Source organism: Molossus molossus, unplaced genomic scaffold (assembly GCF_014108415.1).
Source record: "Molossus molossus isolate mMolMol1 unplaced genomic scaffold, mMolMol1.p scaffold_m16_p_1, whole genome shotgun sequence".
Lineage (NCBI taxonomy): Eukaryota > Metazoa > Chordata > Mammalia > Chiroptera > Molossidae > Molossus > Molossus molossus.
In genome coordinates, this window is record NW_023425344.1 from 179,982,560 (window position 1) to 180,005,882 (window position 23,323).

A 23,323-nucleotide genomic window follows, 5' to 3' on the forward strand; every position below is an offset into this window, starting at 1 on the left:
GTAAAGGGTAATACCAACTGAATGACATATTGATAGTAGAAAACCTGCATATCCGATGTATTGTGCTCTCACGACTTACTGTATCTGCAGCAGTGAGATTGATACCCAGTCCTCCAGCTCGTGTGCTTAGCAGGAACACAAAGATGTCATTCCTGCAGAAGAGAGGGGGACATGTTAAGAGGAAAACTGAAAAAGAAAAATGGCATGTGGTATAAGAGAGGAATTTCTGAATACAGAACAACATCTAGGGCTAGAAAGAGTTTTGGTGGCTATCCAGGTCTGATCTACCATTTCTTTGACACATTGTAGAAAGGTGCTCTGTTGCTAAGATCAAAACATGGCTATCATCTTCCAATTTGCAAATATACTTTTACTGCCCACTAATACTGACTAATAGGCAATAGAGTTATAAACAACGTAGCAAATATAACAGAAAAATATGTTATCAGGGAAGTAGAGGCCTTTCTCTATACGTAACAGTCATATTTTTAACAAGTCAAACCTTTCATAGTTCATAGAGAGGAGACAAATAATTGAGTATTTTCTGGTGTTTCCCCCAGGAATCCTAACTTCGAGTACTCTGAGTACTAATTATAATTCCGCTTATTTTCAAATGAAGAAAGTCAGTCCCAGAAAAATGACCCAAGTTTCCAGGACTAAGACCCAGGTCAAGACTTCTATGTATATATTAAGTTGAACTTAGGATCAGTCCATTAAAACAGGCTGGAAACTAAAGTACTTTTTGATGAATGACAACATAGCCCTTACAAAGTAATGATCAAAGAAAGTTTTTAGTTTCCCTTTACATTTTATGTCATTTTAGAGAAACCCAGAATTACAAATAAAATAGTAGGTGCTACTGTCATCCATTCAGGCAACAAATATTTACTGAATATCTTCTAGGAACAAGGCCATGCCACATCACAAAAAGCAGGCTTTGACTGTAAGATTTATCTATGTACACACACAATTACGGGCTCAGTCTGAACCCAGTTCTTACACATAACATAAACATATTTTAAAATTATCTTACATTTTCTTTCTTTCTTTTTTTGGTTAGTCCTCACCCAAAGATATTTTTTAATTGATTTTTTAGACAGAGTGGAAGAGGGGCAAGGAGAGAGAGAAACACTGATGTGAGAGAGACACATTGACTGGTTTCCTCACACATGACCCCAACAGGGGCCAGGTATAGAACCTGTAACCCAGACATGTAAGTGCTCTTGACTGGGAATCGAACTCTTGTTGGCGGGTCGAGCTCTAACCACTGAACCAAACCGGCCAGGGCTTATCTTGCATTTTCACATTCCTGCCACCGATGTTATTTTCTAGAACATTTCTAAAGGATTGCATGACACTGAGGAGCAAACTTTACTGCCCTCTAAATCAAGCTGCTAATCCCTTTTCTTCATTACTATAATGAGAAATACAACTGGTGGTATATTTAGATTGGTGTTATTCGAATTGCAAGTCACATCTATCATTGGTCACGAAATCAGTCTGGCAGATCTGAACTGTATTAAAGAAATAATTTAGCCCCGGCCAGTTTGGCTCAGTGGTAGAGCACTGGACCGCTGACCAATGAGTCGCGGGTTCAATTCTGGCCAAGGGCACGAACTTTGGTTGTGGTTTGTCCCCGCCCTGGTCAGGGTCGTGTGGGAAGCCACCAGTTGATGTGTCCCTCTCACACCTCTGTTTTTCTCTCTCCCTTCCACTCTATCTAAAGATAAATAGAAAAATACCCTCAGGTGAGGATTAAAAGAAAAAAGAAGAAATAATTTAAAGAAAGAAATAGAACAGATTGGAAAATATTATAATATATCATCACTGGTTATAGAAAAAGTACTGTTTTGTAATATTTCAGATGGTATACAGATATTAAACCCCAATGTAAAGTGAATTTTATTCTGTGGATTCAAGTAAAAAAACTGTAAACACACTGACATAAAGATGCTTTCACCCCTTGATGCTGTTTTTCCGTGATAAAGTCACTTGACTGTTGTAGGTTTAACAGGATATAAAATAGAGATGCTCTGAATACAGTTGAAGTGACAAACTGATGACATAGCAAGCACAAATATGAATATCAGAGGAGGTATTTTGAAATAAGCATCCTGGTTAATCACTAAGCTGAATAGGTCCTAGTATAAACTCTGTCCATTATCTGCATTCAATTAAATACGACTTTCTTAGAGGCACACATGGACAACACAGCATATTTGGAGGCCCCTTGTAGGACATGATTCCAAAAGCTCTTACACTCTTATGAAATTTCTACTAGTTTATCCTTGAATTTTACCATGAAGCTTAATATTTCATAATTTTATTTATATAATTTATAAGATGTCATCTTTTTTTTTTAATCCTCACCCGAGAACATTTTTCCATTTTTTGTTCAGATAGAGTGGGAGGGAAAGAGAGAAAGAGAGAGAGAGAGAGAAACATCAACGTGAAAGGGACACATCGAGTGGCTGCCACCCACACAACCCAACCAGGGCTGGGGACAAACTGCAACTGAGGTACATGCCCTTAGCGGGAACCGAACCAGGGTCTCTCTGGACCGCAGGCCGACGCTCTAACCGCTGAGCCAAATTGGCCAGGGCTAAGATGTCATCTTTTATGGTTAAATAATACAGGGCAAATCAAAAAGTTAAAAGGCACCTGCCAGTTTGTAAAAACATTTTTTCCATAGATATAGGATGATGTAAATGGAAGCTTGATACCTCACAGCCCATAGGAGAATACTTAATCACAGTAAGTCTTCAAACAAAACTTGAGCTTTTTAGGTCGTTCTAATCTCTATAAAATAATCCTTCCCACTCTGGCCCTGAGAAAATTGTTCTTCCCCATACATCTCTTTCTCCCCTGCTTTGGTGGGTACAGAGGTGGAGTCAGGGGTCAGAGGCTTCTCTCTGATACTTGTGTGAGAGCTGATGGGAGTCACACCCAATGGCTAGAACATTTTTGATAATTCAGAAGGAAGTCCAGAACCTGAGCTTGGGTGGGGGCTGGGAAACAGCAGTGAGACAGGGAGGGAGGTAGAGTGGAGTTGGTAACTACAATAAAAGGTAGAAAAACGAGTCCTTTCCATAGTCAGGACAGTAGAGAGGTAAGACCCCCCCCCAGATCTGGTAATCACTTATAAGCAGGACTATACATAGAAAACAACACTAGTGAAAGGAACCTAGGTAAAAATAAATGAGCAAAAATAAAGGCAACATGATGGTTTGGGTGCCCTCTAGGGGACTGAAAAGGAAACCCAATACAGGATCTGTGATGGAACAGGCATTCAGAGACCAGGCTTCCAGGTGGTCTATGAAATCATGCCACAAAGACATGCTTAGGTCACATTTTTATTCTTCTTTAGTTAATGATCCACTGAGGCCACTTTGCACTAAAACACCCAAATAGTGCTGGGCATGTAGGTGACTGCAGTAACCAAAGACTTGCTGAACAAGAAACACAGACAACACTGGAGCTCTACAACACTCTCACCAAGAAAGAAAAATTCACAGTACACTTGCTTTTTCTCATGTTTTCCAAAGTCCCACCCTGAGTGGTCAGATAATTGAGGGGATTCAATTGGTAAATGTCACAGGGTAGGAAGAAGTGAAGCCAAGGCCAAGGCACCCCAGAGCAAAGACCTTGTGAATGGCTTCTGGGATCACGCACTGGTCACATGTTCTGAATGTTGCCCAGTCAGGACATCCTGGCCAAACAGTCTTTAGTCTCAGTCAGACTCTTTCCTGGAAGGATCCCTCATAAATAAATCTTGTATGAAGGGAATGTAAATGGCTTTTTATAGGAGTTCTTGTTTACTCTGGCTGACCTTTGAGCCACAGGGCTTTCCAGTTGAAACTACAGTTTTTTTCTTTTGATGTCTTTTCATTAACAATAACGAAAATATTTGGCAAGGCATGCTTTTTTTGTTTTCAAAAACACCTGTCGATTTCTCTATATTGGCCTATATTGGCCTACTGCAGCCACTCAAATTTATAAGTTGAGAACTTTTCCCCCATCTGGAGAGGTCTGCCTGGTAAGCTTCTGGTCAGCATTGGCACAGTTCGTTTCTATACAGGAGACATAGCAGATTGCTTTTTAGCCATAATCCCAACTCTCATAATCTATCTAGCTCATAATGTAGGGAGGGAAGGAGATGTTAGTCTGTTTTTTCAGTTTGCCTAACAATAGATACAGGGTGTTAAAGTGATAGGTATTCAAATATTGACTCTAAAAAAACCTCACTACTTAAAAAAAAAAAAAAATACACACACAAACACATATATATGTATATATATATATTTATTTCTTTATTTCAAAAAATCTCACTGTAATTCTCTAAGTAATTCTAAGCTGTAGGCTTTGGAAGCTCAAGTAAGGATTCCCAGAAAAGTTATGCAGAATAAGATATTTAGTAGTAAATAATAATACAATTTAATGGTGAAAATGCCCTTCTTTTAGAACTAAGCTTTTCAAAACTATTGTGTGCTATTGGGATTGCCCAAATAATTGCTTCACAAGTTAAATAAAAGATTTTAGGAGCCATTAATTAGATATATCTACGGTTTCTTTTTTCCATTAAAAGGTCACTAAAGCCCTGGTCAGTTTTGCTCAGAGGTTAGAGCGTTGGCCTGTGGACCAGAGAGTCCTGGGTTCAGTTCCTGCTAAGGGCATGTACCTCGGTTGTGGTTTGTCCCCAGCCCTGGTTGGGGTCGTGCGGGTGGCAACCAGTTGAATGTCTCTCTCTCACATTGATGGTTCTCTCTCTCTCTTGCTCTATCTGAAGATAAATGCTCTCAGGTGAGGATAAAAAATAAATAAATGAAAGGTCACTAAAATACACTGAGCTCTAAAATTGTAGTCTAGTTTTCTGGGAATTGGGTCAGCTAGAAGAACAGCTGTAGCTCTACAACTCAAAAACCCGAATCATTAGAAGGCAACATACTACAGCTCTGGTTGAAATCTAAATCAGAAATTTCTACAAAGCAATATGACAACATGCACAGTCTTAAATGTTCAAATCCCTTCACTCAGTGATTTACCTTATTTGAATCTATATTAATCTAAAAAGGTGACAAAGCTGTATAAAAAGATATTCACTCATCATTTTTATTTTTTAAATTTTTGTTAATCCTCTCCTGAGAATATTTTTCCACTGAATTTTAGATAGAGTGGCAGGAAGGGAGGGCGAGTGAGAGAGAAACATCGATGTGAGGGAGACACACTGACTGGTTGCCTCTCACATGTCTGCAAGCCATCACTTTTACCGATGAGCCAAACTGTCCAGGGCATTCATTCACCATTTTTTAAAAAATTTATTTTAGAGAAAGGAAGGGAGAGGGAGAAGAGAGAGAGAAACATCAATGAGAGAGAACAAGAGAACATCGACTGGCTATCTCCTGCATGCCCCCCACTGGGGATTGATTCCACAACCTGGGCATGTGCCCTGACTGGGAATCAAACTGGTAACCTCTTGGTGCATGGGTCAACAGTCAACCAATGAGCAACAATGGCTGGGCTCATTCACCATTTTTAACAATTATAATACACCCAGTGTAATGGGATATTGGTAATTTAAAAATAATGATGGCCTTGGCCAGTTTGGCTCAGTAGTTAGAGCATCGACCCATGGACCAATGAGTTGTGGGTCTGATTCTGGTCAAAGGCACATACCTCAGATGCAGTTCATCCCTTGCCCTGGTCAGGGTCATGTGGGAGGCAACCAGTTGCTGTGTGTGTGAGTCTCTCTCTCCCTCCCACTCTGTCTGAAAATAAATGGAAAAATACCCTCAGGTGAGGATTAAAAAAATAAAGATAGAAAAAAATAATGATTACAAAAACTTTTAAAATTATATGGGAAAAAATGTTTATGATATGATAAGTGGAAGAAATCAGGACACACACTCATATCTATAACATGGTATCAACATGTAAATATAACCACATACATCCATTAAAGACTGGAGGGAGACATGGCCTGTGTGGCTTAACTGGTGGGGCATGGTCTGGTGCACCAGGAGGTTGCCAATTGGATTCCTAGTCAAGGACACATGCATGGGTTGTGGGCTTGATTCCCAGTCCACAGTGGGGATGCGTGCAGAAGGCAGCCAATCCATGCATTCTTACACTGATAATTCTGTCTCTAAAAATCAATAAACTGTTCTTAAAAGAAAAAAAAAAGACTAGAGGGGATATTCCAAAATGTTAACAGTAATGGGATTATGGGTGATTTTTATTTTCTTGATTAAATATTTCTCAAATTTTCCTGAATAGGCATTTTATTACAACATGGAACAATGCCAAATGTTACTGGAAAAAACAGCATTGCTGTTAATGAAATCCTCAAAAGTGTATCAAAGATATTAGTGGAAAATAAAGACAAACAGTAGTAGGTAAAATACCCATTACTTAATGAAGGTTTCTTCTAACACACAACTCATGCCACCTCCTACCAGTGTGCCCACATCACAGAGGTACTGGCATGCCTGGAGAAATTAAATGCACCCTGGAGAAAACATATAGTCTATATATAGATCTTTCGTATAAGATTATCTGTTGGAGTTCTCAGGCTGGAGGATGTAAGGACAAAGTAAAATGTGTTTCATTTGATTTTAGAATCATGAAAAGGTGAAATCAGCTGGTTAACTTCTTTGGGGGGATGCATAACAATGTGTTGGGGTTAGGAGGCACTACGATGCTTATACAAGTCTCAAATAATCAATTAAAAAATCTGCTGATAGTTCCTGCTTGGTGAGAAGCTAGGTTAGGTCATATACACAGCTGCTCCAAGAACAAATTTGAAATAGGTTCAAAGTAGATCTTCTGCTCCATTGTTGGTCAAACAGCCACCTAAATTCAGATGTATAGTTTCAATGAAGAAGTTATTGGCCTGAATATACACTGTGAACCAAAACATCAGGCTGTATCTCTTTTCCTGTGCTCTCCTGTAAAGGATCATGCAATAGCAAAAGCTCTCATCAGAGGACATTCTATGTAGAACTATGGATTTATTTTATGCTAAATTATTTTACATTTGAAGTAAACCATGCATTAAAACTGAAAGAAATTAAAACAATTGTAATCTAAATACAAATGGTTATGTGCTTCACTTTCTTCCCCAGAACTCAAAAGTTAAATATTAACAGACTACTACACAAAGGCCAGAAATTCAGAACGTTCTGATTTATAGAACATTAAGATCTACTCTATTCCTTAATTCTCCAGGTTTAAGGAAGAAAATTAAGGGTGGAGTTCAGCAGACCTGTCACTAGCAAAGCTTGGCTTTCTCCTTGGAGAGAGCAGTAACCAGACTCTGCTTATTACAATGAGAACCTGCACTTAGGATAATTATGGCTCTGTAAGCCATCAGCATCCAGCAGGTAGTATTTGAAATTTCATAGGCTCATTATCAGGTAGAAGTACTGTAACTGAGAGCTGCCAGCTGAATAGATTGCACACTACTGCAAGTTATCATACTGCACTGTATTACAAGACTAGAGGGAAAGCAAGAAAAAGGAAAATTTTTTTAAAGACCTCTATAAAGTGAAGTAGGTAAGGAAAAATGAACTCAAATCAACTATAAGGTAACACCAGAGACAGCCACTCTTAATATTTAGGAACATAGCCGTATGCACTTTTTTTCTACATACATATCATCTACAGAAGGAGGTCTTGGTTCATACTCAAAAATCATTTATTTTATGACCCAAAGAAATAGGCACTGATTTGGTAAGAAAGCAGATTTCAAACACAAAAATTGCCAAGTATTCATTTTTTCTCTCTCATAGACACACAGATCTGAACTGCTATAAGCAGATTTAGCTACTTCTTAAAGTGGCAGGAACTATCACGATCACTTAACAATCTGAGATGTGTTGATATTTCTTTTAAACTCAACATCTCAAGCTCTAAAGGAAAACCAAATGAGGAGTTTTTGTAATTCTTATTAAAATTACCTGTTCTGAAAATCAGCAACCATGTCCCGCCTCTCCGATATCTTGGATGAGCCATCAAGCCTCATATAGGTATGCTTCCTGTAAACCATATATTCCTGCCAATTAAGAGTAAACAGATATAATCAATTTGATGCAAATTACTATATTCCAATTCCCACAAGCATCTACCCACCTTCTACCTCATCCATACTGGGGCAAGTCATTATATCCAAATAAGGAGAAACCAATCTCAAAAGTATAGGAATTAGTTTACTGCCAGTGTGTAAAAACAGAGGGTAACCTGAAGGCTATAACCACCCTCAATTTCAACTTGGAAACTAATCTTATTTCTGTAGGTTTCAGCAAAAACAAAAAACAAATAAACAAAATGGTATCTCTAAACCAAAATGGCTTTTTAGTCACCAACCAGGTGTTTCTCACAGATATGGTCTATCCAGTTTTCTTTCAGTAAAGAACACTTTCTGTGATGTGTTTCTCTCCAGCAAATCCTTGCTGACCAAAGTCCTTGAATTTACAGCCTAAACTTCCATTTCCAGCACAGCATGCACTACTGTTAAGAGGCCAAAGCATCAGACTGAACAGAACGCAAAGTAACTTTCCATAGCAAAGAATATTCATGACATAATGTGTAAGAGGAATCACAACTCTAAAAATATGTTTTTATTGATTTTTTTGAAAGAGAGAGAGGGAATGAGAGAGAAACACTGAGAGATCATCATCAACATTGATCAGATCGAACCCACAACCCGGGCATGTGCCCTGACTGGGATTCGAAATGTCCATGGGACGATGCTCAACCCACTGAGCAACACTGGTTGGATTGATCACAACTTTTTACAAAAAATACGTTTTTACTGATTTTTTCAGAGAAAGGAAGGGAAAGAGAGAAACATCGATGTGAGAGATAAACATCGATTGGCTGCCTCTTGCATACCCCCAACTGGGAATCGAGCTCTCAACCTGGGCATGTGCCTTAACCAGGAATTGAACTGGGATCTGTCAATCCATGGGACAACGCTAAATCCACTGAGCCACACTGGCCGGGCGAGGAATCACAAGTTTTTAAAATTATTTATTGCCCTGGCTGGTTTGGCTCCGTGGTTAGAGTGTCGGCCCGCGGACCAGAGAGTCCCGGGTTTGGTTCCTGCTAAGGGCACATACTTTGGTTGCAGTTTGTCCGCAGCCCCGGTTGGGGTTGTGTGGGTGGCAACCAGTAGATAAGTCCTTCTCACATCGATGTTTCTCTCTCTTTCCCTCCTGCTCTATCTGAATTAAAACACACACACACACACACACACACACACACACACAAAACCCCTAAAATTTATTGATTTTGAGAGAGAGAGAAAGGAAGGGAGAGGAACAGAAACACTGACCTATTGTTCCACTTGTTTATGCATTCACTGGTTGACTCTTGTCTGTGCCCTGACTTGGGACATACAAGAATCAACCGTAAGCTTGGTGTACTGGTTCCATGCTCTAACCAACTGAGCGACCCAACCAGGGCCAAGGAATCACAATATATTTTTTTTATCCTCATCGGGGGATATTTTTGCATTTATCTTCAGACAGAGGGGGAGGTTGGAGGGGGAGAGAGAGAAATGTCAATGTGAGAGAGACACATCGACTGGTTGCCTCCTGTACAACCCAGACCAGGGATGGGGATGAACTGCAACCAAGGTACATGCTCTTCACTGGAATCGAACCTGTGACTCATTGGTCCACGTATCGACACTTCAACCACTGAGCCAAACCGGCCAGAGCAAGGAATCACGGACTTCCGGTCAAGATGGCGGCGTAGATAAATGCAGTATCGCGTCCTCCCACAACGACATCCAAGTTACAACTAAACTACAGAACAACCATCATTCAAAACCGCCTTAAATCAAACTGAATGGAAGTCCTACAACTACGAAATTAAAGAAGCTGCACTGAGGCTGGTAGGAGGGGCGGAGGGGCAGAGGCACTAGAGGCGGCGGGGGTGAGACAGGCTGGTCCCACACCCACATGTGGCGGATAAAAATCAGGAGGCTATCTCAGCTGGGAAGGTCCTTCCTGAGGACTGAGGGGTCTCCGTCCCACACCAGGTGCCCCGCTCAGGGTTCCAGTGCCAGGAAGAGAAGTCCCCATAACCCCTGGCTGGAAAAACCAGCAGGAACTGAGGCTCAGGGAAGCTGAAGCGGCTGGAGCCCCAGGCAGCTCCTTAAAGGGCCCACGCACGGACTTATCGAACTCACTCCCACTAAGCTTGGAGGGGAGGCAGCACGAGGGGCACCAGAGACATACAGGGAAGAACTGAGCTGTTTGGCACTGGAGCGAGGGCTGGAGAGGGGGCTTTCTCTGGGACAAACGTGCTGTAGAGGCCTTTGTTCCTTTGGTGAGCCCTTCCCTGGGGTGGCAGACAGTCGCCATATCAGGGACTCCAGCAACTTGGCTCACACTGGTAGCCCCGCCCTGGTGACTCCCTGAGGCCCTGCCCCACCCAACTTTCAGGCCCACCCAAGCTGTTGCCACTTGCTTAACCATAGGATTGGCCTGACTTGGATCCTGCTTCAGGTTTTACCTAAATTCTTTCAAACGAGCAGCATCTGGTCTTAGCTAGCCCCATACCGCTCGTTAAGTAATACACAGAAACAAACACAGGGAGGCAGCCAAAATGAGGAGACAAAGAAACAGGTCCCAAATGAAAGAACAGAACAAAACACCAAGAAAAGAACTAAGCGAAATAAAGATAAGCAACCTAACAGACGCTGAGTTCAAAATACTGCTTATAAGGATGCTCAATGAACTCAGTGAGGGCCTCAAGAGCATAAAAAAGGACCACTCAGAAATGATCGATGAACAGTTAGAAACGAAGGAGGCTTTAACTGAGATAAAGAATAATTTACAAAGATTCAATAGTAGAGTACGTAAACCCAAGAAGCAAACCATCGATTTGAAATATAAGGAAGCAAAAAACACCCAATCAGAACAGCAAAAAGAAAAAGGAATCCAAAAAAATGAGGATAGTGTAAGGAGCCTCTGGGACAACTTCAAGCGTGCCAACATTCGCATCTGGGGGGTGCCAGAAGGAGAAGAGAGAGAACAAGAAATCGAAAACCTGTTTGTAACAACAATGGCAGAAAACTTTCCTAACATGGTGAAGGAAAGAGACATACAAGTCCAGGAAGCACAGAGAGTGCCAAACAAGATGAACCCCAATACGCCCACACCAAGACACATCATCATCAAAATGCAAAAGGTTCAAGACAAAGAGAGAATCTTAAAAGCAGCAAGAGAAAGGCAGCTAGTTACCTACAAGGGAGTTCCCATAAGGCTGTCAGCTGATTTCTCAAAAGAAACTTTGCAGGCCAGAAGGGAGTGGCAAGAAATATTCAGAGTGATGAAAAGCAAGAACCTACAACCAAGATTACTCTATCCTGCAAAGCTGTCATTTAGAATCGATGGCCATATAAAGACTTTCCCAGACAAGAAAAACTTAAAGGAGTTCATCACCACCAAACCGTTATTCTATGAAATGATGAAGGGTCTTTTTGAAGAAAAAGATAAAATATGTGAACAAACAAAATGGCAATGAATACATATCTATCGACAATGGAATCTACAAACAAAATGAACAGGTAGAACAGAAACATTCTCACAGATACAGAGAACATTTTGTTGGTTGCCAGATGGGAGGGGGTTTGGGGGAATGGGTGAAAAAGGTGAAGAGATTAAGAAGTACAAATTCATTGCTAGACTGACAAACCTCAAAGGGAAAGGGGTTGGGGGGGTGGGAAGAAATAAACCAAAGAACTCATATGCATAACCAGTGGACACAGACAACAGTGTGGGAAAAGACGGGAGGGGGGCGGGAGCGGGGAGGAGGGGCATCAATGGGGGAAAAATGTGGAACATCTGTAATACATTCTACATTCGACAATAAAGATTTCAGAAAAAAAATGACAGGCTGGAAAGAAGAAAGATGTCATACAACTTTGAAAAAAAAGAAAAAAGAATCACAACTTTTTTTTTTTATCCTCACTGGAGGATATTTTTCCATTCTTTGTTTAGATAGAGCAGGAGGGAGAGAGAGGAAGAGAGAGAGAGAGAAACATCGACATGAAAGGGACACATCGAATGGCTGCCACCCGCATGACCCAACCAGGGCTGGAGACAAACTGCAACCGAGGTACGTGCCCTTAGCAGGGACCAAACCCGGGTCTCTCTGGACCACAGGCAGACGCTCTAACCACTGAGCAAAACTGGCTAGGGTGGAATCACAACTTTTAAGAATGGAGAAGAGACTTCAAGAGATGCAACAGAGAGAACCTCTATCTCCATTCTTAGAAGCTGCAATTCTTTCAGATGACGTCCAAATGAGCACTGATTTCCTCCTTCTTTATTTACTTCTAATTATTGGATTATATTTCAAAAATCCATTTGTAGGAAATTATTATAAAAATTTCAACATAGCTGCCTACCTATAAGAAACACCATAAGCCCTGGCCGGTTTGGCTCAGCGGTTAGAGCATCGGCCTGCGGTACGGAGAGACCCGGGTTCGGTTCCCGCTAAGGGCACGTACCTCGGTTGCAGTTTGTCCCCGGCCCTGGTTGGTCGTGCGGGTGGCAGCCACTCGATGTGTCCCTTTCACGTCGATGTTTCTCTCTCTCTCTCTCTCTCCCCCTCCCACTCTATCTGTGCAAAAAAAAAAAAGAAACACCATAAAACATTTACTTTGGCCCTGGCCAGTTTGGCTCAGAGGTTAGAGCATCAGCCCCGCAGACTAAAGAGACCTGGGTTCGGTTCCCGCTAAGGGCACGTACCTCGGTTGCAGTTTGTTCCCGGCCCTGGTTGGGGGCGTGTGGGTGGCAACCAGTCATTATGTCTCTCTCACATCGATGTTTCTCTCTCTGTCTCTTCCTCCCATTCTCTCTCCTGCTCTATCTGAAGATAAATGCAAAAATGTCCTAGGGTGAGGATAAACAAAAACATTTACTTTGGTTCCAAAATAACTTACCTATCGAAAAAGGTTAATCATTGGGAGATGTTTGTATTAATTAATTTTCCATGGTCAAATGTTCATCCCCTCCCCACTTTTTATTGAATTTATTGAAGTGACACTGGCTAACAAAATTATACAGGTTTTAGGTGCACAATTTTACAACATATCATCTATACATTATCTTGTATGTTCACCACTCAAACTCAAGTTCAAATGTTCTTTTAAGGTAAAATTCTCATACGTAGCTCTTATAAGTGGCTGGATATTTCAGCACACAAGATTGTTACAGTTTGGTATGGCTGGTGCAGTTATATACCACCTACTCTTAGAGCAAGTACTCTAAACTCCTTAATTGCTTGGCAGAGGTCTCTGGCTAGGGTAACTGTGAAGTGAAGCTGGTTGACAATGTTCTTCTTTGAGACACCTTTTTACTGTGTTTATATATATATATATGTGTGTGTGTGTGTGTGTGTGTGTGTGTATACTTATTATTGTTATTTTTTACTATTTCTTTCTGTCTCCAGGTAGTTCTGTAAGGACTTTGATAATCAGAGGGGCAGAAAATATTCAGCCACAGTGAGCTTCAAGTTCATATTTAATTTTTATTTTTTATCCTCACCTGAGGACATTTTTGCATTTATCTTCGGATAGAGCAGGAGGGAGAGAGGGAGGAAGAAAGAGAGAGAAACATTGATGTGAGAGAGACACATACATTAACTGGTTGCCACCCACATGACCCCAACAGGGGCCAGAGACAAATCGCAACCGAGGTACGTACGTGCCCTTAGTGGAAACCAAACCTGAGACTCTCTGGTCTGCGGGCTGACGCTCCAACCACTGAACCAAACTGACGAGGGCTCAAGTTCACATTCAATGATATAGCCCTATAATGGAATGGGGCTAAAGGCAGAAGAGTAGGGGTGTTTTAGATAAGGTGGAATTCAGGAAAGATGATAAAAAAAGTGATGGTATGGTGATGGTCTTTAAAGGCTAACTATACGCTGGCAGCTAATCCAATCAGGAAATGTTATCCAGAACAACAAAATTAATGAGACTATATAGACAGACACCCACAGATTTGGACTTGAACCAAAAGATGGGCTTCTTGCAAGGCACTATTTTGCCTTTTAAACCAGAACTTCTAACCTCAGTGAGAGTACTGAATGAATGAATCTTCTTGTAGATCTTGCTGTTCACATCGTTTATATATCAAGGTCAGCACAATACCAGAAATATTAATCCTAGACCGTAATCAAACTAACACTGATTACAGAAATCCTGTTATTAAGGCAATAGAAGTGAACCTTTTCCATTTACTGCTTAAGCCTATGCTTTCTCACCCAGGGGAGTAGTGGGATTTCAGAAGGTTTAGATGAGTTTGGATCCTATTTCAGTAAATAGCTTCAAAACAAATAAATGGACATGGAAAAAGCAGTTAAAAGCAGATAGGAATGTCTACATTCTCATACCATACCATAGAAAAACAGCTAAAAGATTAAGACTGAGCTAAAAAAGCAATTTAGTATTTCATTCATAAATTCTGGCTGTATCAAAGCTATTCTAGCTGTCTCTCTAAAAGTCTAGGCTGTTTAGAAAAGATATTTAATCAAATGTTCATCTGGAAAAAAAAGCCTAATTTCAAGAACTGTGCCCATTCCCATTCCTACTTCAGTTTTCCTATGATCCTAGAAACAGCTAATGACTTAGTATAAAATTCAATTCTATTTTGCTAAAAGAAAAACAAATCCTAAGAAATGATTTGATAGTACTCACAGCACTTTTGAAAATTTAATTTAAAAACCAATTTATCCCTGGCCGGTGTGGCTCAGTTGGTTGGAGCATAGTCCCATGCATCAAAATGTGGCAGGTTCGATTCCTGGTCAGGGCACATGCCCAGGTTGTGGGTTCCATCTCCACTTGGGGCAAGTGTGGGAGGCAACTGATTGGTGCTTCTCTCTCACATCAATGTATGTTTCTCTTTCTCTTTCCCTTCCTCTCTCTAAAATCAATAAAAAGAAAAATTAGAATAAATTTATCTAAAAAAGTTTATCTCCACTTAAACAATGAAAACATCAAAAGGTTTTCAAGGATTCATTTTTCTTTCTTTTTTTTTAATCCTCACCCGAGGACATCTTTTTCGATATTTTGTTCAGATAGAGTGGGAGGAAGAGAGAGAGAGAGAGAAGCATCGACGTGAAAGCGACACATCGAGTGGTTGCCACCCACACGACCCAACCAGGGCCGGGGACAAACTGCAACCGAGGTACATGCCCTTAGCGGGAACTGAACCCGGGTCTCTCCGGACCGCAGGTCGACGCTCTAACCGCTGAGCCAAACCAGCCAGGGCAAGGATTCATTTTTCTAAAATCATTTATTTGTTTATTTATTCATCCTTTTTTTTTCTTTTTTCTTTACTGATTTTAAAGATAGAGGAAGGGAGAAGGAGAGATAAAAACATTGATAGGCTGCCTCCTGCATGCCCCCCACTGGGGATCTGGCCCATAACCTGGACATGTGCCCTGACTGGGAATCGAACTGGTGACCTCTTGGTGCCATGGGTTGAAGCTCAACCACTGAGCCACACTGGCTGGGCAAAATTCATCTTAAGAGCCTTGCTTAATATATTCTTTTCAAAGCCAACAGGTGAGATCTGGTTTAGAAACTGTCTAAGATGGTACAATGTTTCCAGTCATCCCTCAACTCTCTGTAGTTCACTCACATGTCTGAGGACCACTGCTGGGTGGTTACCACTTGCTGGATGACTTTATTATAGTTTATAGAAACTGTGTCATGCTTAGTACTCCTGTACATTAAAGAGGGCTTATAGGCCCTGGCCGGTTTGGCTCAGTGGTTAGAGCGTCAGCCTGTGGACCAGAGAGTCCCAGGTTCGGTTCCTGCTAAAGGCACGTACCTTGGTTACAGTTTATCCCCTGCCCCAGTTGGGGTTGTGTGGGTGGCAACCAGCTAATATCTCTCTCACATCGATGTTTGTCTCTCTCTCTTCCCCCTTCTTCCCTTCTGCTCTATCTGAAGATAAATGCAAAAATGACCTCGGGTTAGGATAAAAAAAATAATTATAAAAAATTTAAAAAAAAAGAGAGCTTATGGGACAGAAAGACCAACCATTATCCAGTCCTTCCTTACACTATGTACTCTTTAGAAACCAAAGATACTCAAGTCCATTTTTGTTATTTAGGAAAGGCTTAGAAAATAATCACCAGAATGATTAAATTTCCTGGAGCCTTGTCACAAGAATTCCTTTTGCTCCACTTAAAGCAGAAACCAAATGTAGATCTTCTTCCTCTCCTAGAGGTCTCATAATTTAGTATCCTCCTTTAATTAAACAAATACGAACACCAGTACTCCTGAGTAGATTCTTGTGGATCAATAACTACTAATCAAAGTAAGCTCTAATACCACTGACCTAATAGAATAAAAATTATGGTTTTTAATATTTAGGAAGTCTTGAGACCTTTAAGTTTCTAGTAGATACTATTTTTTAAAAAATTACTGAAGCACCCTGGCTGGGTTTGCTCAGCAGTTAGAGCCTTAGCCCGCGGACCAAAGAGTCTGGAGTTTGTTTGTCACTAAGGGCGTGTACCTGGTTGCAGTTTGTCTACGGCCCTGGTTGCGGTCCCTCCCGCTCTCTCTGAAGATAAATACAGTCAAAGATAATAAATAATAATTATTGAAGCCCTTGCTAGTTTGGCTCAGCGGGTAGAGTGTTGGCCTGCGGACTGGAGAGGCCTGGGTTCAGTTCCCACTAAGGGCATGTACCTTGGTTGCAGTTTGTCCCCGGCCCTGGTTGGGGTTGTGTGGGCAGCAACCACTCAATGTGTCTCTCTCACAATGATGTTTCTCTCTCTCTCTTCCTCCCTCTTTCCCACCATTCTAGCTGAAGATAAATGCAAAAATGTCCTCGGGTGAGAATAAAAAAAAAATTATTGAAGAAGCCAAAGGAGTTATGAACAAGATGTACTTTTGGCATTTGAGTAGTGATTCTTAACCAGGATTAAAAATACCTGCGGCCCTGGCCTGTTTGGCTCAGTGGCTGGAGCATTGGCCTGCAGACCAATGAGTCACAGGTTCGATTCCAGCCAAGGGCACATACCTTGGTTGCAGTTCATCACAGCCCAGTCATGTGGCTCTATCACATTGATGTTTCTCTCTTTCCCTTTCTCCCTCCCACTCTAGCTTATGATAAATAGAAAATATCTTTGGGTGAGGAATGAAAAAATAAAATAAAACACCTGTGTATGGGCTCACCCCAGGGATTCTGAGTCTGTAGGTCTGGGCTAGAACCTGAACTGGTTTATTTCTAAAACATTTTTAAATCCTCACCCGAGGGTATGTTTTTATTGACTTTTAGAGAGAAAGAGAGAGACCGAGAGAGTGAGTGAGAGAAACATTGATGTGAGAAACATCAATTGGTTGCCTCCTATACGTGCCCCAATTGGGGCTCAAATCTGAAACCTAGGTATGTGGGAAATCAAACCACAACCTTTTGGTGCACAGGATGAAGCTCCAACCAACCAAACTGGCCAGGGGTGGACCAGTTTATTTTATTTATTTATTTAAAATCCTCGCCTGAGGATATTTTTCCATATATCTTCAGATAGAGTGGGGAGGGGAGGAGAGAGAGAGAAACATCAACGTGGGAGGGATACATCCACTGGTTGCTCCCTGCATGACCCTGACCAGGGTCAAGGACAAACGGCAACCGAGGTATGGGTCCTTGACTGGATTTGAACCCGGGACTCTCTGGTCCATGGGCCAACACTCCAACCACTGAGCCAAACCAGCCAGGGCTGGACCAGTTTATTTTTAAAAAGCTCCAAAGATGATTGCAATAGATAGTCTATATCAGCAGGTAAGAACAATCACCACAGAGGAAAGGCAGGGCAGAGTCCCTTAGAATTTTACTATTTCAAATATGGTCCTCAGATGAACAGCACTGGCAACACCTGAAGTTTGTTAGAAATGCAGAATAGAGGGGCACACCCATGCCTAGTGAATCAGAATTTGCATTTTTACATGAGTGACTTGTAAGCACATACATGTTCGAGAAATACTGTTGTAGAACATATCCTTATGCTGTTTTTAAAGCACTGAAACACATTTTTTTAAAGCAAAATCTTACATGAAACCCCTCTAATATAAAATTGATAAAAAGTAGCCCTGGCCAGCGGTTAGAGCATCGGCCTGTGGTCCAGAGAGACCTGGGTTCAGTTCCTGCTAAGGGCGTGTACCTCAGTTGCAGTTTGTCCACGGCCCTAGTTGGTCGTGCGGGTGGCAGTCACTCGATGTGTCCCTTTCACGTCGATGTTTCTCTCTCTCTCTCTCTCTCCCCCTCCCACTCTAAGGAAAAAAATGTCCGTGGGTGAGAATAAAAAAAAAAAGTATTACAGTCGGCCCTTGTTTATCACGGTGAATCAATTCCAGACTCTACTGTGATAAATAATAAATTTCCGCAGTCGTCCCCCAACTTTGTGCTTCGACTTTCACGACATCACTCTATCACTGTTTTTAAAAAAAACCATGAGAGAGAGAAGCTGCAAAAGTCGAAGTGTGAAGTGGTGGGGGATGACTGTATTATTCTGGTTGATGAAAAAGTGTAGGGTGTCCAGGGCTCCGCCTGCTTAATCTCTACCTAGGTCTCTTATTCTCTAACTCACCCCATCAGCTTGAAAACCAGTCTTAGAATACAAGTTGAGAAGACAAGTCAGTTTTAAACTACATCCATAAGTCCTACTTTTTAAGCAGTGGCATGTAAACAGGTATCCGCATAACAAATAGTGTTAGCAAATGCCTCTAGCTCCTCAAAATATACTAAATAAAAGCAAACATTCACATACCCAATGGTGTAACACAAAGGGACTAGGTTCATCTTAAAGTAGTAGTGATCATGATGGTTCACATTTATTGAGCATTTATTAAGTGACAATCACTATTCTATGTATTTTATCTGATTTTGCTTTTCTAATCTACACCATTGCTTTCAAAGGTAGGTGACACTACTGTTACTCCCATTTTACTGATGTTAAGTAAAGTCTCTAAAGTGGCATAGGCAGTAGGTAATGAAGCCAGGATTGGAACTCAGGTAGACTGGTTCCAGAGCCTTTGGTTTAACCCCTTCACTGCTTCTCAAAGGAAACAGAAACATACCACCACTGGGTAAAAAAAAAAAAGAAGGGTGAGGTGGGGAGAGAAGCCCCATAATGTTCTTAGTATATTCTGTCCATACCCTTATCCATCATTGTTATAAAGAAAGGATAATTGGGCACTTGTAATATGAAAAGAAAATGCCTATGTATCTATAACATGAACTTTCATTCTGAGATCTTTTCCTTCTCAAAGTTGCCTCTGGTGTTTACTTTAACACAATTTCACTTGCATAAAACGTTTTGAGGGGGAAGACTCAGTATGATCCACAAACCTGCAGATGTGGTGTAATTATTTTCTTGGACATGTCCCTTTCCATCTTTGGGGTCTTTCACCAGCAAAAAAAGAGGCTCCTCTCAATGTCTATTATACCCTCTCTGCTGTCCAGGTAAGCTGTACCAAGTGAATGAAACATGGAAGCTATCCCTTCCATATCTAATACAGAGCCCTTAGGAATAAGACCTAATCACAGGCATTCATGGGCCCACCATAATCTGCCTTTACACTAATTGCGTTATTTCCTTTTCTCCTATACCACATGCTCCAGTCACAGTGCACTCCTCTCCCTAAATGTCTTCCACCTTCCTGTCTCTGTGCCTTTTTATATCTGACTTCCTTAATATGGAATGCCCTTCTCCATGATGGTTGAAATGCTATTTAAGTTCAGTTTAGATTCACTGCCTATGTAAAGCCTTCCTCAAGCAACTAAGTTAGAAATAAATGTGTTTCTCCTGCTATGTTCAGCAATGTTTATGTTTCATTTTTGGCACCAATATCAGGCTACACTTGACAGTTATTTATGTTTGTGATATCTATATAAGATACACACACAATATATTCTTGGCAAAGACCACATTAAAGTGACATTTACATCTGCCTAGCAAAATGCTTTACTCACAGTTGGCATGAAAAACAAATGAACTAAACAGAATATAGGATGATTGTAAGCTGACACATATTCTTCTTATCATTCTTAAGACCTAATGAAAATGCTAGTCAACAGTGACCCCAATTTGTTTTACATTCCATGGGAAAGTTTTAGAACACTCAGCTTTCTGGTATGTTCAGAATCACAGCTCCCAAGGTAACCTGAAGTTCTAAGAGAAGCCAACTCATAAATGATAGAATGTCTGTTCAGTATTAATCCTTCCTCAGTGAGGTACTTGCTGATGAGGTAAGTTATACAACCCATTGTCTCAAATGTCATTATTACCTATGGATTATCTGGATTTAATTCTGAGTTGTACTATTTTCATACACTGATGCAATTCAAGAGGGTTTCAGTACTTAATAATCACACCACATACAGCACAAGCTGGATGATCCTTTCCAAGTACCATTGTTGTATTTCACAGAAAATAGTGAGGCTTATTTCCTTAAACTACAGACTCAATTTGCAACAGGACTATATCGCAAAACAGACCACCCAGCGATAATGTAAGTCATCTGTAGGGAGTTAAAAGCTCTCTGCAACATCCCAAACTAGGGTAAAGATGGTGGTAAGAAAAGTTTTGTCTGACATTCAGTTGGACACCACTATCCCAACTACATAGGGGCTATGTCTGTTTCCATAATATTTCTATTGGCCAAGACCTTATAGGTGACTCAGTAAATATAAACATTTGGTGATCTATTATATCCTCCCCTATTTATGTGTTTGACTGCTCATGGAACACTAAAAATTCTTGGTCCTGAAAATTAAGCAGTCTTCTTTTTTAATCCCCTATCCAAAAATATTATTTGGATGCTATGGGAAAGAATATAGAATTCTATTTGGAAGAAGATCTGATATAGTCACAAGAAATTTAAAGTCAGACTTTTGCCCAAGAAGAAGGAGGCTATCAATCACTTTAGAAAATACTGAACAAACACTAAGTGCCCAGATCTAGTATTTCTCACAAAACGGAAACCTGGCCATATAGAATTATGTGAATTACTGTCTTCTAGTTCTTCTGAGTCCCAGAAATAGAGAGCCAAGGCTAAAGCACAGAACAAAAAAAACCCCAAATAGGCTGTTGTATGAGAAATGCTGACACGTTCCACAGCTCTATAACAGAGCTTCAATGCCCCCTCTGAGTTTGTAACTCTGGCTCTACTGAAAGCTTTTCTTTCCCTTGACATATAGGGTATAGAATGCCAAGGGAAAAAGAGAATCCTGAAAAAAATGTTAAAAAATAATCGAAAACACAAAAACCACAACACTATGCAAATAAAAAAGCAAGGTGAGGGTCAAGGTATTATTTTATCCTTATTGTTGAAAGTATTACAGATGTCCCCCCTTTGATCCTCTCCATCCTGTTCCTGCCCCCCCCTCCAGGCCTTCACTGTACTATTGTCTATATCCACGGGTTATGCACATATGCATATAAATTCTTTGGTTAATCCCTCTCCACCCCCATCAAGGTTATTTCTTTAAAAAAAAAAAGCTTAAGTATACTCAAGGGAAAGCATCTTATAGAAGGGACTTAGAGTTCATGCACCAGGTAATGTTTTAAACCTAAAATAGCTCTAATGAATGTATATAGTGAAAGATTCCATTACAAAAGTCACCGAGAGCCCTGGCCGGTTTGGCTCAGTGGTTAGAGTGTCGGCCTTCGGTCCAGAAGAGACCCGGGTTCAGTTCCCGCTAAGGGCACGTACCTCGGTTGCAGTTTGTCCCCGGCGGCCCTGGTCGGTCGTGTGGGTGGCAGCCACTCGATGTGTTCCTTTCACGTCGATGTTTCTCTCTCTCTCTCTCTCTGTTCCTCTCTCTCCCTCCCACTCTACCTGAACAAAAAAATGGAAAAATGTCCTTGGGTGAGGATAAAAAAAAAAAACAAAAGTCACCGAGAAACCCATAATACTCTTTGAAAAGGTAAAGCAATGTAGACTTAATCCTGAACTGTCCCAAGATCCACAATACATTTACATTTCAATAAATGATTAAACATATACTAAACATTGTGGGCATTGTATTTCTATGCCCACAAAATATATTTAATTTGTGGACTAACCTTTGGAATAGAGAATGTAGTTCATTTAGGTAAATAGAAAATAAAATAAAAAAAAAAAAGAATAAACTTTTTAAAATTTAATGTTGAAGGAGAAAACAGAATAGTATTAAGGAATCTAGACAACAGTTTCATTTTAGTTTTTCAGTAAAACATACAAACAGCAGCAAAATTTTTTGGCTTCGGCATCTTAGATGCATGTTACACATATGGCTAAGGAATGTTAGCTATTGTGAAATTCAGGCTTTGAATTTGCTTTTCCCCAATTCAGATTTCCCCATAGAGAGATGCAACTACATTTAGCAAAGGTTCTCAAGCTGCCTTGTTTGCAAAGTCCAACTGCCCCTAACCCTGACCCCTTCAAAAAAACCCTGCTAGATTAGAGAGAGATAGAAAGTGATGGTGGGAGGAAAGGTTTATAGCATCCATCCTAAACAAAACTCAAGATCATACTTTTGATTTACTTATTTTAGTAATATTCAGGGGTACGTAGAAGTGTGCAATATACCAAACGAGGAACTAAAATGTAAGATGGCCTGGCCGGTGTGGCTCAGTGGTTGAGCATTGACCCATGCACCAAGAGGTCACCAGTTCAATTCCTCGTCAGGGCACATGCCCAGACTGTGGGCTAAATCCTCACTGGGGGGCATGCAGGAGGTAGCCAATCGATATTCTCTCTTATCAATGTTTCCATCTCTCTCCCTGTCCCTTACTCTCTCTCTAAAATCAATTAAAAAAAGAAAAAAAGTAGGACCGTATCAAACTTAAACCACACACTCTCACCTTCATTTACTAGAGTTAGCTAATTTTTTGGTGGTTTACTCACTTTCCCTTAGACCTTTCCTTTAATATGAGTCAACTTTTAGAAATCTGTAACACACTTATATAGCCTTGGAAAAGAAAGATCATCACCTCCCTTACAAAATCTTTAACATATTGCTTTTTCTACAATTCTGAGCAGTGAAAGATCACTACTTCATCTATACTTCCCTGACTCTTTAGGACAAGACGCAAGTGCACTTTATCTAAAAAGAGAACCACTGAAGGAAAGTTAACTCATTGTTTTGGCTGTTGGCATCACCTGCTTTGAACTGAACATTAAAGATGTAGGTAGTCTTTTTATTTTAAATTACTGCTGTTAGAACCTTTGACAGAGTCCAGGTTTACATCAAACACAATGACTTAATCACCTCTTTTAGAGTGATTTATAGTCACTTATAAGCATTCTCAT

The 23,323-nt window shown here is 40.6% G+C and overlaps 1 protein-coding gene across 4 annotated transcripts in view; it reads right to left on the reverse strand.

The window, feature by feature from the left end:
* The window catches only part of INO80 (INO80 complex ATPase subunit), a 120,747-nt gene that overhangs the window by 15,618 nt on the left and 81,806 nt on the right, over positions 1 to 23,323 (reverse strand). For all 4 annotated transcript variants that reach the window (XM_036259610.1, XM_036259606.1, XM_036259621.1 and 1 more), the window contains 2 exons: positions 7,956 to 8,050; positions 80 to 152 (listed from right to left, as the gene is read on the reverse strand). In XM_036259610.1, the coding sequence (XP_036115503.1) occupies positions 80 to 152; positions 7,956 to 8,050 (168 nt within the window). The remainder of the gene's footprint in view (positions 1 to 79; positions 153 to 7,955; positions 8,051 to 23,323) is intronic.